A 16,816-nucleotide genomic window follows, 5' to 3' on the forward strand; every position below is an offset into this window, starting at 1 on the left:
ACTAAGTGCAGACTGATTGCGACGCGTATCCATCTGGACTCGGGACGCTGTCAGTGTGGAGGTGCCCATACCTGCTTTTTCCTAGCTGCGGCTCGATTGCACACCCATTGTGCCTGCACACAGGAGCCGGCCACTTCCAGTGTGCTCCAGGGACACCTGATGGAGCAGGATCAGACTCCCGTCCCTTCCCAGCTTTAGAGGGCCTCATGTACTGACCGAACAGTAGTTTTTTAGACAATCTCTTTGTTTTACCAGAACTGCAGAGCAGTTGCATGCACGGCTGCTTCCCCGCTCCCTCCTGTTTTCTGTATCACATTTCAGCCGGGGCGGAGATGTCGGGGGGGGTTGGGGCAAGGGGGATCCCCACGGACAGGATTCTCGGTGGGGAAAACCCGCTTTCCAAGGTTGGGGGGGATGCGAGGATGCGGCCACACCGTTCCTTGGCAGGACAGGCTGTCCCTTCGGGGGTGGCCCCCTCTGAGCCCCCTCTTCCCGCCCGGCTGCGCTGCGGTGCCGGGGCAGCGCCGCGCCCGCGGGGGCCCCGGGGCGGACAAAGGGGCAGCACGGCCGGGCCGGGCCGGGCCGGGGGGCTGGAGGGCGGCGCGGCGGGGCCGGAGCGCAACGCCCCGGCGGCCGGAAGACAGGGCGGGGGGTGAGGGGTGGGGAGAGAGGAGGGCGGCCCGGCCCGGCTGAAAAGGAGGGATCGCCCGCCCGCCCGGCGCCCCCCAGCCCTCGGTGCTGCCCCACGGGCGTCCCACACCATGGCGCTGTCCTGGAGGAGCTGGCTGGCCAACGAGGGGAGCAAGCACCTCTTTCTGGTAAGGGCGGCCCCGAGGGGGTCCCCTCAGAGGGGCTGCCCCGCGGAGGAGGCTCAGGAGGGGCACGGGGGAGCTACAGGCGGCGGGGCCGGCCCGGGTTGCAACTGGCTCGGCGGGCACCGCGGCTCCGGGGCTGCAGGAGGTGCTGCTGTGCCCGCCGGGAGGCACGGCTGGGGCAGGGCGCCTGCGGGATGCCGGTGCTCGGGCGGGCGGTGGGATGTGCTCCGTGCTTGTCCCGGTGCGCGGCTGGCAGGGATGCACGCGGGTGCCACGGCCTGGGACAGCGCGGGAGTCCGTGCCTGGCTGGGATCGGCACACGTTGTGTTTGTTTGCTCTTTGTTAGGCTCTGTTTGGGAAAGTTTGAGGGAGAAGATGCAGCTTCTTGGAGGTCAAGTTCTCCCTTCCTTTGTCTCTTTGTTGCTGGTTTTTATTCCTTAAGTATTTTAGCTGCAATATCCAGCTGAAGATTTGGGGTAGCATCTTGTTTGGGGGGGCCTCGCCAGCTCTCGGTTGTCTTAAGACACAAAGTTTTGTGAAGTTCGAGGAAAGTGAGAATTTCACACAGAGAGGCTATTCCTTTTAATATTTTAAAGTATCTTTATACTAAGTGCTTGAAGCTTGTTTTCCCAATCCATTTACATATATTTATGAAACTACAGACCTATGAGTTTTATGAATGAAATTAACACGGAAGTTCGCATATGTAACTTTCACTTACAATCTCTTGTTTCTGTTTCTTTTCAGTTTTTCTGGCTCTCCCTCAATGTATGGCTCTTCTGGAAAACCTTCCTGCTCTATTATCAAGGGCTACAGTATTATTATTTGTATCAGATGTTAGGGGTGAGTGACCCGGACATTACTTTTTGCCCTGAAAATTGGGATGCTGGGAGATGGGAAAGGGGCAGAATGCATTTGCTAATAAGGATGACACAAACTGTCTGTTAACTCTTTAAAGTGGGAAAAGATCAAGTAAGAAGTTACTGGGATACTTCTGACAGTTGTTTAGGAGTAGAAAGTGAACACTGTTGAGAAGAAAAAGAACCAGTCAAGTGTGGGACAACTATTCTTCCCCCTCTTCTCCTCCTTCCTGGTGTTCCCAGCTGCAGACAGGCTCACAGGAACACAAACATGCCCAACAGATGACCGGAGCTCCACTTTTCGTCATCAAAACATTAGCCAAGCTATGGGCTCATAATGGCAAATTCTTTCTAATCCATTGTATTATATATACTTGCTGAAGGACTTCTTTAATAAGTGTTAGTTCTTTTCAGTCTTTGTCATTCTTATAGATCCTCCGTTCTGTGTAAATCACTGTAATCTATAGAATTTTAGTTTTGTTTTCTAATAATAAATTCTTGGATTCTGAATGGTTGAATGAGGATTTGAGTAGTTTGATCTAGCAAGGGCAATATCCACCACCAACAGATGAACTCAAAAAGAGAACTTGGAGAAATTGGATACTGGTCTCTCTTGGGAGGTTATCCACAGCTACACCATTTCAATTGTTTGAAAAACACTTCTATCCAAAGGGATAGACTTAGGGTTAAAAGTTTTCTGAAAAATGTTCAAAAGTTTCTCAGAATTTGAGAGTCCAAGAAAAAGTGACTGCATAACACAATGTTTTGTAACACTATGTCATACTCAGGAATGGATTTCAGTGGAAAGTTGACATGAGATTAAAGCACAGATGATGTGCATCCTAACCTACTTCAGAGTCTCTGGGTTTTATTTTTGGTAGATCCAGGTTATATATTTTCACATGGTTGATATCGTTGTCATAGCTATTCAGTTCCATAAGGTTTTGTGATCTTGCTTGAAAGTAAGTTGACTTGATAAAATGAATCTTAGAAAAGGTAGTGCAAAAAAGAAGGGAATGAAAATACTTAAATCCTTCACGGTGATGGCTTTCTTGTCAGAAAAAGCGTGAGAATGTGTTTAATTTTACCTTAATCTCTAATGGCTTTGCAGCCCAGTGTATCTATTTGAAACTGTGTTTATTCCTGGCAGAGCAAGTGGGTTGTTTGTAAAGCAAATCTTCTTGGTTAACATGTTGGGACAGATTGTCAGCTGGTATCAATCAGCAAGTTTTTCTCAATTCAGATGACTTGACTGCCTTGTACCAACTCATGGTCTGCTCTTTTGTTTGTCTGTTTATTTTCTTATACTTCAAAATGAAAGACACATACAAAGTAATTTAATCTGTGTTCAGAACCTTTGAGATGATTCAGGCAACAGATTCCTTGTTTTGGTCAGAAGATGAGGACCAGGAGGTTATGCTTTTGAGTTTGTGTAACTGTGTCTGCAACTGTGGGAAGAAGAACCACAGAAATTTGGAGACGTTCTAAAATGAGGTGGAAAGGGAAGAGCTTTGGTCAAAATTCTGAAACTAATTTTAAAATTTTGAAAATATTAAAGAGTGTCAAATGTTCTTGCAATTCACTTTTGACAGTTTGTCTAAATATCATCAGTAGACCCTGCAGTTAGCTTTCTCCCTTCTCTCCAGTGTATTTGTATATGTGTATTAATCATACAGATTATTTTGCAGGAGTTGGGACAACTGAACTCAATTTAATTTCTTCAGGAAATTGCATATGCATATCTATACTACAGCTTCTATTACCTTCCAGAGTGATTTTTGCCCCTTTTCTTCTTCTCTGTTGGTTTGTGTAGCCACTGGCCCATGGCCCATCTGCTTAACCAGTCTTCTCTCTGTTCTGTATACGTGTGAGTGGTTTGCCTCTTTGCCATTTCTTGATGTCTGAAAATGTTGAGATTTAGATTAAAGTCTTCATTTATAATTCAACAGCTGATATTTCTTTTCTTAACAGAATGAACTCTTTTTTAGATACTTTCATGACAAGTGAGTCCTTTTTCCAGACAGTAAACAAAAAATGCCAAAAAGATGTGGCGATTTTTGAATAAAAAGAAGTTGCTTTTGTTTTTCAGTGAGGTCTGCTAAGGAATTTTTTTTCCTCTTACTTTGTATGCTACAATAGCCTAAAATTTCCTTAGGATCTTTTGCACTTGCAACACTGAGAGATTTACCACAGGTAACTTTGTTTACCAAATAACAGAATGTAGGACAAGAAGAGTTGCTGTAGGAAATCAGATTGTGATATAAAATGAGACATTGGACTGAATATCCTGAATATATCCAACTCTGACATGTTTTCATGGCATGTCTTTCTGATGTGAAGAAGGAGAAAGAATGAGGTTAGTCTTTCATTCAGTGGTCACCGGAGTGATTTACTTCATCTATCTACAGAAGAACGAGGCTCACTTTTATTCTTTTCTAATTGCATTCTCTGCGATGTTGAACAAAATACTTATCAAAGGATTTTAAAATTGTTTAGGTACCTAACTCGCATTCAGTCCTTCAATGACAATTGTTCTGATCCTTAATTCTATACCTGTAAAAAGGCACTAAAAGCATGGTGGTGTCCTGTAAGTGCAAAGTGAACAATTAAGTCAAAGGTGCTAATGTGCTAGAAGGAAGTTAGTCAGACTATTATATACTACAAAACTTAGTGGGTAAATTTGTTGTGTCAAATATCTCTGCTTTGCTCAGTTTGGGTCCTGTTGATGAGACCATCAACTCTTCATTGTGAAATCTCCATACCTGGATGTTTTTAAAACCCAATTGGGCAAAAAACCCTGAGCAAACTTAATCTGAGTTTGGTGTTGAACGTAGAGCAGGAGGTTTGAATAAAGACATCCCAAGGTCCCTTCCAGCCAGAATAATTCTGTGATTATATGATGATTGCAGTGAAAGTTCATCAGAACCTAGTGGATGTAAACCCCTTTCTGATACTTTTGCTTTGATGAACTATCCCTTTGGATACTGAATTACTTTTAATGCTTCTGGCCATAATCTTACTGTATTAATGCATTCATTGCCATTGGTTCAGGAACATTATTGAGATAAAGAATCTCAGTTTTTTATAATTTGATAAATATTAACTTGTGGTCTTCTATTGCTTAAAGAAGAGAATCCTTTGAAGAAACACCCAACAGGCATAGATTTCTTATAAAAGAGTGTGGCAAAGAGGAAAGGAATATTCTCATCTTCATGTTAATGACAGATACTACAACATGTAGTTGGTAGGAGTTACAAGAAAGGGAGAGTTGTAAATGACTTGACATGACTCCAAAATCTTCATTGTTGGAGGTGTGTGTCTGCTCAGTCAGAGAGATTGTCCAGATGGTTAATTTATTTCCAGACTTGAGGATTTCTCTCTTCAGATTAGCTTGGCTTGCACCTGACCAAAAACTTCAGTCCTAAATTTGGTACTGGCCTTATAGAACTTGAGTCTTACTTTGACTCAAGCATTGAATAAAATAACTTTTCCTTGTTGCTTGTGTTCCCCATGAGTAGGAAGAGCTTTGGGCTCACTTTGTAATGGCCCAAAAGGTCTCTCTTTCCCTATTACCTCTCTTGTCCCTGCTCAAATAACTGTATGTAGTCAAATGTTAATGCAAGAGATAACCTTCTGGGTTTCAGGCCAAAGTGAAGAAAATACATTGTCAGAAGGATCTCTTTGAGAAAAGACTGAATAATTGAAAATGAGATTAAAAAGGAAAAGTGGTGCCTCACTTTTTTTTCTATATGGTTACTGCCTTCGTACTGTGCAGTATTGTACATAGCATTTGTCATCTTTATTCACTTCTTGGAATATATTCCAGATGTTCAAGTAACTTTCATGTCTTTCCTTGCTAGTTCATTGTGACAATAGAGATTTTCTTAATTGAGGCCAAATTCTGCTTTCATTGGTCGTTATGCAACCTCGCTGCAGCCTGCTTACCCTCCACATTTAAGCATTGGAGAGAGTTGCATATCTTGATTCCTTATTTTCCCCAATGCAGTGTGCTTTTGTGATTTAGTTGTCTTTTAATCAGGCTATTTAGAGTGTTACATGTAGCAAAAATGTCTAATAATAGATTTGTGTTGCTATGGAAGCTATATATATAGATATATATACAGAGTTCTTTAGTGAAGACTGAGGGTGTTACAAGACTTTATCTTGATAGTCCCCTTGAATTTGCAAGTAAATCTCTTCCTGCATTCTCTTTGCCTCATTGTAGATTTTTTTTGTTTTCCAAAACATTTTTTCTTCAACCCTTTGTCCTCCACAGCTCGCATTTCAGCATCATTGCTGGGATTTGTTCTCAGCTGTAACCAGGGATGAACTTGGGTTTTGCACCATATCTCTTCTGTTTGCTTGCTTTTTTATTTTTTTTTAAGTTCAAATGACAATACCCAGTGAAGGCCACATATATTATTAAGTTTTATGGAAAAACTTTCGCATTTGCAACACTTCTTGTGAAAACTGTCAATAGTGCAGGTTGAATTAGTAGAGGTACACCTCAAATGATTAACTGAAATTTTTACTACTGTATCATCTAGACATGTTAAAAATAGTCTTGTTTTCATCATTGCTCCTCATTCTAAGATGATCATGGCATCACACTCTATGTAGAACAGAGTTGAATTATGGTCAAAATGTTTCTTTGCTTGATTGTTCATTATATTATGTATTACTGCAGATTTTCCATGCTAGTCCAACAATGGTAGGTCTTGAAATAAAATAGCTGCATTGCACTCCAGAAGACTGGTTTCACAGATGGTATTACCTACTGTGTTATGATAAGGGAAAATAATTAAACATAAAGGAAGCCCTTAGTAGCAGACGTTGCATCACTTTGGTGTGACTATGACTCAGGACAGGAAGAAACTTCCTGCTCTGGCCATGACTTGCAGTGTGTGAATCTCTTGGAGGTACTTAGGTTCCCTTAATCCCTTGTTTCATGGCCAAATTTGTGAAGTTTAGGTAATGCTACATCTAGCAGGATCAATGTTTAAGCTTTTGTTACTAATTATATATGAAACACTGTCACGCTTTTTGGTGTTGCTATAGGAGAAGGATGATCTGGAACACTCAAATTGTGAAGATAGCTTGAGATCCCTTCCAGTCTTTGTGCATCATTCTGCCTGGCACAAAAAAACCCCTGTAACTCAGCAACACTGACAAGTATTTTTTTTAATTGTCAGTCCTGAGGTGAGAATTCTAGCATTAAATTAACTGATTAATAGATTAATAAAGATGAACATTTGGTCTGAAATCCTATTAGTGAATACACTTTGCTCGGACATTATCAGAGGAGTTGGAATCTATTACTGAATTCAAGATTAAGTTAGTTGCTTCCTTCAATGTGAATGATTGATTTAAGCAGAAGGAGTACATCCTACATAAAGGCGCTGCATGTAAAATGGGAACATGACCTAAACATGTAGACAGAAAGAGAAGGAAAACCTTCAAAGAATGTGTGTGGTGAGTTACAAGTGAGCAGTGAGAATACTGATTCTCAGTAGTGCAGGAGATATCCCATGCCTTAAAAAGGAGCTAAAAATATTGCCATTGTCCACTCCTGGTACTTCTCTCTTCCTATAATATATCCAACTTCTGATTTCTATATGGAAGCAGAAGTCTGAAGTTAAAAGGTTGAATTAGCATAGAGAATTGGGCTGCTGTTAAATTCTTTAATTTGGAATTAAATTCTCTGTAGAGAATTGCAGGTGGTTTTTTTTTTTAATTCTTTTTTCAAATGTGATTAACAAATATTGCACCACTTAGTCTTATAATAATTTTTAGAGGGTTGCAGTACATGAGATTGTGATTTACGGAGTCCTTCCTTGAAACCTTTCATCTTCAGGAACAAAACGAAGTCAGACTTTGTACGTTTTCCCATGTTCTAGTAGGTTTCCACTACCTTTGCATTTTCCTTCCTTTCAGCTACTTCGTGTTTTTGTTGCTAGATCTCCAGCCAGATTTGACAGGCCTAAGGGAAATAATTGCTATGCATGCAATTGAGTTCTGTCTTTCATCTTAGATTATCAGTGCTCTGTTACTTAAGACAAGGAGTACTTTATGAAGAAAAGGAAGTTGGGTCAAAAGGAGGGACGTTGTATAGCACAGTTTGTCCCATCGAAGACAATAACTATTTTTAGCTGCTCCATCTGGGGAGATGGTCTGTGACCTGTGTCTAGAGAGCAGCATGTGGCTTATGAGTCTTCTCAGAACCTTTCAAATTGCCCTGAACTATAAAAGATTTAAAAATTTCAAAGAAAGGCTTCCAGAGAGACCACCAAGTGTGGTGTCTCTACCGCACCATGACCAGTTTAGGGTTGTTGCTTGTAGGTGGTGAAATCCTGAAAAACAGAATCACATCACTTTTAGGTGTGGAAGGATTTGCAGTACCATTCTACCAATTTTTTGATACAAGATTGGCTTAAGAAGTGAGATAGGACAGATTCATTGAAGTCTTCCTGTGTTCTGCTGCCCTGTATGTTTTGCAACTATGTATCAAACATTAGATTTCTGTGCACAGCAGTTGCAGGTAACCTTCAACTCTGTGTTTGTAGCTGACAAACTTCAGGGTATTCTGTGGTACGCAGTAAGTTACTGTACCCCTCAACCTAATACTGAAATAATTTGCCTAACTAAGAGGGAAAGTTCATTTCCCCTACTTTGATGGCAACAGCACACAGAAAATCCAAAGAGATCTGACTCTTTGCATCTTCGTCCTATTTTGTATGTTGTGTGAGCGTAGCCAGAAATGCATCTGGATTTCTATGGGACTGTATGTCAGACAGGGATAGCTGGAGAACTTACATGCTGGAACCCTGTTCTGCTACTTTGGAGAAGGTGGTGATTGCTTTATAGTTGTCTGGAGGAAAAGTCTAGCCTAGCTTTTAGGATTTGAGTTTGTGGATGGTCCAGTTCCCTACTATTCTTGCCACAGAGTAAATCCTCTGTGAATTCGAGTAATCCTTCAGTTTTTCTATACCTCCTTGCCCTTCTGTGAAATGGGATAACTGTGGTACTGGGTAGTCAGAGTAGAAAAGAAGGTGATCAAATGCTTAAATTCAGTGTCCATAAAGCTGGATAAAACAGTGTCCAGCAGATATTTTGGGGGTGTTTCTTTGTCTTTTTGATCCTATAGAAATTTCATATACTAGTAACATGAAATAACAATTTTTTTTCTTTCTTTTTCTTTAGCCAATAAAAACTTTAGGAAGAAAAGAGAATTATATTTCTCTCATTTCTAAGATACTTAATTAAGATATATATTCCCTTTTAGGCCAGCGAGTTGCCTCAGAGCAAAAATCATCCTTTATTCTACTGTTGTTTAAAAATCCAATAGTGTATTATGTTAATTTGTTACTATGCCACCCAGGCAATGCAAAGGAAGTTGAGAAAGAGATCACTTGGAAACCATTTGGAAAGAATTAGTTTCATGGTGATATTTTTAGCTTTTGCATATATATTAAGAGCAAACTTAGTACTCTGTTTTTCTTCTTGGTCTTGCATGAATTTTGATTCTAAGCATTGCTAAATATATTTACTATTGTTTTCAGATTGGTCATGGGCTTGTTGCAGCAAACATTGCCCAACTTTATTTGTTCAGAATAAAACCTTACATTATTCGTTGGTAACAATTGTTGTATCACACTTTCCTAAAAGTGCACTGCATATTTGAAGTCGTTTGCTGTTTTTGTTCTTTTTGTTTTTTTTCTCCTTTGTACAGGTGCCGATAGCAATGAATTAGGATTAATGTAAGGGCATTTTTCCATAGTAATTGCATTGTGAATGAATATTTGCTATTTGTAAATAGCGAAAAAAAAAAAGAAAGGTTAATAGGGTAGCTTTTTGTACACATCATTGCTGATTCGTATTTTTTGTACCAGTTAAATTGTTTGGTATTTTACTTAGAATCATAGAATCCTAGAATACACTGAATTGGAAGGGACTCATCAAGTTCGAGTCCAACGCTTGGCCTTGCACAAGATACCCCAAGAATCGGACCATGTGCCTGAGAGTGTTGTCCAAGAGCTTCTTGAACTCACACAGGAATTATTTATTAAACATTATACAATCTCGATTCTAGACTATTCCAAACCAGACTGTTTTGTTGAGGTTTTGTAAGAAGAATTGTGGTGCCTGATAAAGGGAATCTTGGATAACTGATGTCATGCCTAGTTTGTTTAAACTCAGACAATATAAATTCCTGAGAAACAAATGATGTATCACATAGGTCATACAAGAGAAATTATTACAATTTTTAAACTGTTTTACCTTTTTTCAGCTTTTGGGTGTTAGTCAAGAGCTACAAAAATTATTCAGTTTATTGCTTGCATTTGCACAACATTAGTTCTACATAATTCTTGTGTTTTTCAAATCATGCTCATGTAATCACTGAGATACTGTAGCAAATAAGCAAGCTCTAATAAAAATACTTCAGTTTTTAATGACCATGTTTTTAAAGTTATTGCTTTCATGAAGTCTATAGCTCATTTTTAGCTTCCCTTTAGAGGATTTAATGAGGATAGAGACAGTCTTGTATATTCAAACAACGCATTATAGAGACATTTTACTTGCCATTAACTCCAGTCATTTCAAGGGTACTGCCATTTTATCTCGCAGAAATATAAATATATGTAAATAAAAAGTATGAATATATACAATTTATATAATTTATATATATAAATAAAAATCTTTACAAGTCACTTGAAGCTACTTTAGTGGGCAAGGATAGACAAATATATTTTTTGTGGTTATTCTTTTTTTTTTTTATCACACTTTCAAGTGGAAAGTGACATCAGCACTTGGTAAAACCTCAGCTCAGTTGCTGAGGTTGTGGCCATTGTAGCTGGTGCTCAGTTTTAGTCAATACACTTGGGGTCTGGACCATTTGGGAGAGTCCAGAGCAGGGAGGATGATCAAAAATCTGAAGAACATGGCTTGTGAGGGAAATGTAGCAAGAATAATTTCTCGTTGTGTATGTGAACAGAGAGTGAAGTAAAAGATGAAATAGAAGCAAGGGAAGTCTTATGTAAGGAAAAAAAAAGGACTAACAATACATTAGAAGAAATGGAGGACATCTGGAGAGTGGGAAAAACTTTAAGTGACATGGCTCATTTTAGTCTTATTTGCTATCATTCTGTAGGTTAGAGAGAATATGTTCCTGGAATTTTTTTACTGGGGATCCCACATTTACATGGGGGAGAACAAAGTGGAGCACATTTTGTGGGGTAATTGCTTCTACTTCTCACAGGCAGCTGTGAGAGAAGGTGCCCTTATGACTGATTTGTTCTGTGGAAGGTATTCTGAAGTGCAGTTATCTTGTTTACTTTTAGTAGCTTATATATTGATCCATTTCTCTGACATGTATGTAAGTCTGTAAAAAAACAAAACAGTAATTACAAATTTTGAAATTACAAGATTTTTCTAATAATGTTTTTAAAAAATGTATTTCCAAATAAATAAAACTTCTTTGTTTCTTTCCGATTTTGTTTCTTCTCAATAACAAAGATCTGAATATAGTAGATGTTTCATGGATTAATTTTTTTTGACTAAGAAAATAACAAATGCTCATTTTTTGTCAAAAAGTTTCATTTTGAAAAAATAGTTGATCTTTAGTAATTTTTATTAGCTAATTTATACCTGTTCAATTCATTCACATACTACTGCAGTATTTGAGTTATCTTTAATATTATAATACTTTTATTTATTAATTTCTTCAGCAGTTAAAAAACTTGGGGTTTTGAGAACATTGTAAGAAATATCCTTCCAGAAATCTGTTGACAGTCTAAAAACATCTTTTATATAAGCTAGTAAAATGGTAATTCAACCTAATAACTAGGAGAACAATGGCATTTTACTAACTTTTTTTAAAATCATAAATGAATGAGATAATATAATAAGATTAAAAATACAAGGTTATGACATGAATGTGTGCTTTGTTCATTTATTTGACAAGTGGTTTTGTTCTAATTATGTAAGTTCCAAATATATCAGTGAAAGCATTAGTGAAATTAGATTTCATTACAGTTACCAGCTATTGAGTAGCTAAACTGAAGAAAACTCACTTTCTTTAGGTCCAAATATGGCATTGCATAATGTGAATGGATGAGGAGTTCTGTGACAATTCCGTAACAGTCCTTGAAATAATATGATCATTTTGACCGAATTGATATTTTTACATCTTTTTGTGGCTTGTTTACCAGAAAAATCATTAAACTTAAGTGGTTCTCTAGTGTCTTCATAGTATTTATTGATCTTTTTTATGTAATTATGTTTGTTGAAGCTTTCAGATGATTGCTCAGTGGATGCTTATTGTTGTCTCAGATATTTTTGTTGCCTGTGACTTTGAGCACTGATGGGGATATTGGCTCTTTCATTTGAAAGCTGTCATTTGATGACTTTATTGTTGACAGAATTATTTTTTAGTAGCTTTTTGATGCAAAGGTGAGAGCTGTTTTCTCCTCTTTGAGAACAGGATAGCATGTTGTATGTATGGTGGTTTTTCCAGTACAATAAAACATAATGAAACTCCACTATTCTGACGAGTCAGAGAGCACGGGAACTGTTTGGTTTCACTGCAAAGAAAAAGAGATTGAATACTGACACGTGCCATTCCTTTCTCCCTGTAATCTAACTCTTGCAATATTTGTTCAGCTAGGATTGTGTGTTAGCAGAGCTTCAGCATCTGTCCTCAATCTCAACTGCTGCCTGGTCCTTCTACCAGTGTGCCGCGTTATCTTGGCCTTCCTGCGAGGATCTCAGAAAGTAAGTACTGTCCTCAGAATGCTGCAATTGAGAAGAGGTCCCTGGTCTCTGTTTAGTTGAAAAATAATAGAAAAAGAATCTGTTATATCCCTGGTTATTATACAGTATGTGCTTGCATGGTGCAAGTATCAGACATTCAGCCTAGATCCATAACTCCTTTGAAGACAATGCCATGGCTGGCACTGTCCAGTTTGATTTGGCCTGTTGTGAGGATGGTTTCTTCAGTGCATTTTTGAAGAATGGAGAGCTGCTGTTGCACTGTAGCCAGATGAAGTATCCTTTGTCTTTCTGAACTGTTATATTAGAGGCATCTGTGTCCTCTCTACTGCTTCCTGGTAAAATTCAACAGAACAAAACCAACTTTATCTCTGTGTGACCATAAGTGTCCTACTGGAGATGACAGAACTTTAAATAAGAATACCCAACCCGATACATTCATTATCATGGGAAATTAAAAAAAACAAACTTCTGTCAAATCTAAGAGGGTTTGTTTTCTGTACCATTATTCAGTAAACAGTAGTTTAGCTTCTTTGTGATTCACAGGTTGCTTTTATGAAAATGTAAGTAATGCTTTTGAGGAACAGTTTTCTGGATGGTTGCAAAATGAACCTGTGACCTCTGTGCATCATGTGACAATACCTATAAAATTTGATGCCTGTAGATGCATATGTGTATGCAAATATACCATTCCTTTTGATCTTCTTTATAAGAGAGTCAGTGATGCTACACAGTTAGTGGAATTCCTAAATTTTAAGGCCAGAAGGTACATTATGTGCTCTTGATATTTATGTAATACAGATCTGAGTGTAATTTCTTCATTGAGTCCTCAAAATCATCTCTTTGTCATAAAATCCAGTAGTTTTTAAATTTAGGTACTATGCTTGCAAGGGTGTTAAACCTAGTAAAAGGTGAAGTTGCTATTATATCGCAGCAGTTGCTGTTAGTATTCTTTTTCTTTGCTTTGTTTTAGAAGAGAATGCTTGAATTCTTCTCTTACTAGGTTGCCAGCAAGAAAACCAGAAGGCTGCTAGACAAAAGTAAAACTTTCCATGTGACATGTGGTGTTACAATATGCATCTTTTCAGGTGAGATCTTTTTGTGCTGAGTAGCAGTGTGATTGGGAAGCACATTGAAGCAGTACTTCATGGTTTTTCTTCTACAGTACGTTTGGGGATAGTCTTGTTCTGTGCTTGCCTGTCTTAAATTGTAAATGCTTTCTCAGATGTGTGAGAGTTTTGGTTCATCTTTGCTTTAAACACATGGCCATACATTCTAATGCTGAGCCTTTCCTTAAAATTCCAATTTCTAGAAGGATAGGTATATGAGATCAGGTCAAAATATGCCATTATCCCTTTGTGCCTAAGGCATTAGGGTGAAGAAGCAGGGTACTACAGGCTTAACTGCAGGGAAGGCAACAGTGGAGACAACTACCCAATTTGGTGAAGAAGAAATATTCTTGGCTGGACACTTTTGAATGTTGCCTCTCAGCTGAAGCATTGTACCATGGAAATCATTGCTACAGAGTTAAAAAAAACCCTTAAAATACATACATCTTTCTGTCATGAATATTTATAAACTGATTTGGAAAAAGAATCCCTTAGTGCCTGATGTACCTGATGCAGGTGATGTGATTACAGCTTGGCATCTGGGTGGCCACTTCAGGGGAACATCCATATCTTGTTTACAGACCTCACCTTTACTCAGTTTTTTTTTCTTAGTCTTACATGTTGCTGCTCATCTGGTGAATGCTCTTAACTTCTCTGAGAACTACAATGAAGAATTTCTGGCCCTAAATGCAGCAAACTATCGTGGTGAGGTGAGCCAGCTGTCCTTTCATATTTCGCTTTTAAGCATATAATTTAAATATATGATTATTTTCATATTCAGTTCCATTATATGATCCATCCTATGATCTAAATAGTGCTTCTGTTTCGTGCACTGAAAACTCATGACGTGTGGGTTGCTGTGGATTTTACTTCTTTCTCTGGACAAGCCATGTATTAAGCACTTTTTGTTTAATGCGGCAGGGTTCGTTCCTATTTGATTATGAGATGGAGAATGCAGTCATCAAGTTCTTTCACCTTGCACCTTGTTCTCCTGCTTCTTTTCTACTTCTCTCTGTTCCTTGAGTGGGCCAGATTGAAACATTTCTACTGCTTTTTGGGAAAATACATTCCTCATTTCCACTATTTAGAATGCAGTGAGATTTGAAATAGATTTTGCATTTTTGAGCTGCAGTGAGTATATATGCTAAGAGTTGAATTAGTTCTCTACATGAACTGGGCTGGAAGCTGACTTCTAGTTGCAAAATACTTGATTTGTTTACTTTCTTTGACTTTGGTGCAGATTTCTTGCAGCCATATCAGATTCCTAGTCCAGGTGTTTGCTTCTGTATTTGGCACTGGAAAGTTATTTGCAGATTTAAGAAGCAAGACCAGAGTCCAGGACTCTTTCTTCTTTGGGCTACAGTCAAGTTCCCTCTTGTTTATATTCATTCTGGTCTCAAGTCTGCATTTCTTTTCTACCAGCTTCATTAGGAAATATTTGCAATGACCCTATCCCAGCTGCATCCTTTCCCAGAAAAAGAGAGCTTGACTCAACCCAGGCACATAAGGACCAACAACCAAGGTCTTGCAATCCCAGGGTGAATGATCTAATCATGGAGCTATTCTATGGCAGACAGACATGCCAACACCAACTATTGTACTGAGCTTCTGAGTTGAACTGTGTGTCTGCTTGTGTTAGGAGTGGTCTTATAGGCTTAGCCTCATCAGGAACATTATCAGGAGCCTGCCTCAGGCAAGAACATGCCAGGGTGTGCATGGCAGCCTCTACTAAGCAGTCTTAGGAATTTTGCAAGAGAAAATGGAGATTATAGCAAGTTTTTAGGAACTCTAGGACCAAACTTTCTGGATTCTAGGTACTTTAGTAGCTTTTGAACCTTTGTACTTGAATTCCACTTAAACCCATGTTTTAACTGCGGTGGGCAGTCTGGATGCTACTGTCATGTTCTCTACATGTGTATGCACATCTGATCAGGGACAAGGACAAGGTCAGAGAGAGGATACTTCATTTTTCCTGACCTGTATGAAAACTGCTAACCTCCCCTCACTGCATTTTACCGCAAGTTTAATAATAATAATAATAATAATAATAATAATGATAATAATAATAATAATAATAATAATAATAATAATAGCTAACCTCTCCTCACTGCATTTTACCGCAAGTTTAATAATAATAATAATAACAATAACAATAATAACAACAACAACAACAACAACAATAATAATAATAATAATAATAATAAAGTTTTCTTCACAATGAAGAAAAAACCTCTGAAATATAGGACCCAGGGGGAGTGAGGCAGTTTCCTGTGAGGCTGACATATCCCCTCTTCCTTTCACATGTTGTGAAGGACACAGGAACATCTGTCAGATCCTTTGTGTTCAGTCTTGCTTCACTAGAGTCCCCTGCAAATCTCTTGGTGATGTAGCTGGCAGTAAAATGCTTGCCTCTTGTCTTACATTTAAATTCAAATTCTCTCCCTCTTCTACTTCCCTTTGTGCCCCCAAAGGGATGAGGTAATTGAGTAAAGCTTTCAAAAATAATTGTCTGTAAATTATCTGAATCCCAGTTTTTAATAACAGATCAGAATTGTCTTCACTGGGGAAATGCAAAGGCTAAAGATCTAGTTTATGTTGAATTACAGTCAATGTAAACTACTACCAAATTCATTCCTGCATCCAGGTTTAGGAATTACTTATGTCTTAATGTGCATGAGCTTTATGAACTACTTATTATTACCATGATATTCATATAGGTATAAAATCCCATGTGTTGATTTTTTTTTCTTCTGCTTGTCTGTTTTTCAGGACCCAAGGAAACTACTTTTTGCAACTGGTAAGTCTGTTGCAAAACTGAATGAGAAAGTTTGCTGCTTCTCATTATTACTTTCCAGACAAAATTTTTGATCCTCTGTTCACATGCTCCATTTGTTGTATTTCAGCTAGCTTGATTTATTTGTGTTAATATAACCTGGGTTTGCTTATCCAATAGTCAGGAGGGAGGAGTTACATAAGCCCCATAGTAGCTTGAGCAGCCTCTTCAAAGCTGTTATTGTACAGATGAGTCAGCAGATAATCATTAGTTTCAAACAGAGATTCTGTATGATATTAAAACCAAATTCCTAAATGATCCAATTTCAAGAAAAAAAAACATAAAGGTAGAGCGGTCTTCTTGCTTCAGCTGGTTTATTTAAGGGTTGGTTTGGCTTCAGAGCAATCTAAACTCTTACATGGGAATCAGATTTCAGCACTCATAGAGAATAAAAAGACAAAACATTTTTGGTGCAGGAATTTAGAAAGGAGC

The 16,816-nt window shown here is 38.5% G+C and overlaps 1 protein-coding gene across 2 annotated transcripts in view; it reads left to right on the top strand.

Moving 5' to 3' along the window:
* Nucleotides 1-722: 722 nt before the first annotated feature.
* Nucleotides 723-16,816, top strand: part of NOX4 (NADPH oxidase 4) — a 112,909-nt gene continuing 96,815 nt past the window's right edge. Inside the window, exons 1-6 of one of the 2 annotated variants that reach the window (XM_032679201.1) lie at nucleotides 723-818; nucleotides 1,563-1,658; nucleotides 12,335-12,445; nucleotides 13,446-13,530; nucleotides 14,164-14,261; nucleotides 16,321-16,348. In XM_032679201.1, coding sequence (XP_032535092.1) covers nucleotides 762-818; nucleotides 1,563-1,658; nucleotides 12,335-12,445; nucleotides 13,446-13,530; nucleotides 14,164-14,261; nucleotides 16,321-16,348 — 475 coding nt within the window. In that variant the 5' untranslated portion in view covers nucleotides 723-761. The remainder of the gene's footprint in view (nucleotides 819-1,562; nucleotides 1,659-12,334; nucleotides 12,446-13,445; nucleotides 13,531-14,163; nucleotides 14,262-16,320; nucleotides 16,349-16,816) is intronic. The other variant, XM_032679202.1, reaches the window with a different exon arrangement.

This window comes from Chiroxiphia lanceolata, chromosome 2 (assembly GCF_009829145.1).
Source record: "Chiroxiphia lanceolata isolate bChiLan1 chromosome 2, bChiLan1.pri, whole genome shotgun sequence".
NCBI classification, from domain to species: Eukaryota; Metazoa; Chordata; class Aves; order Passeriformes; family Pipridae; genus Chiroxiphia; species Chiroxiphia lanceolata.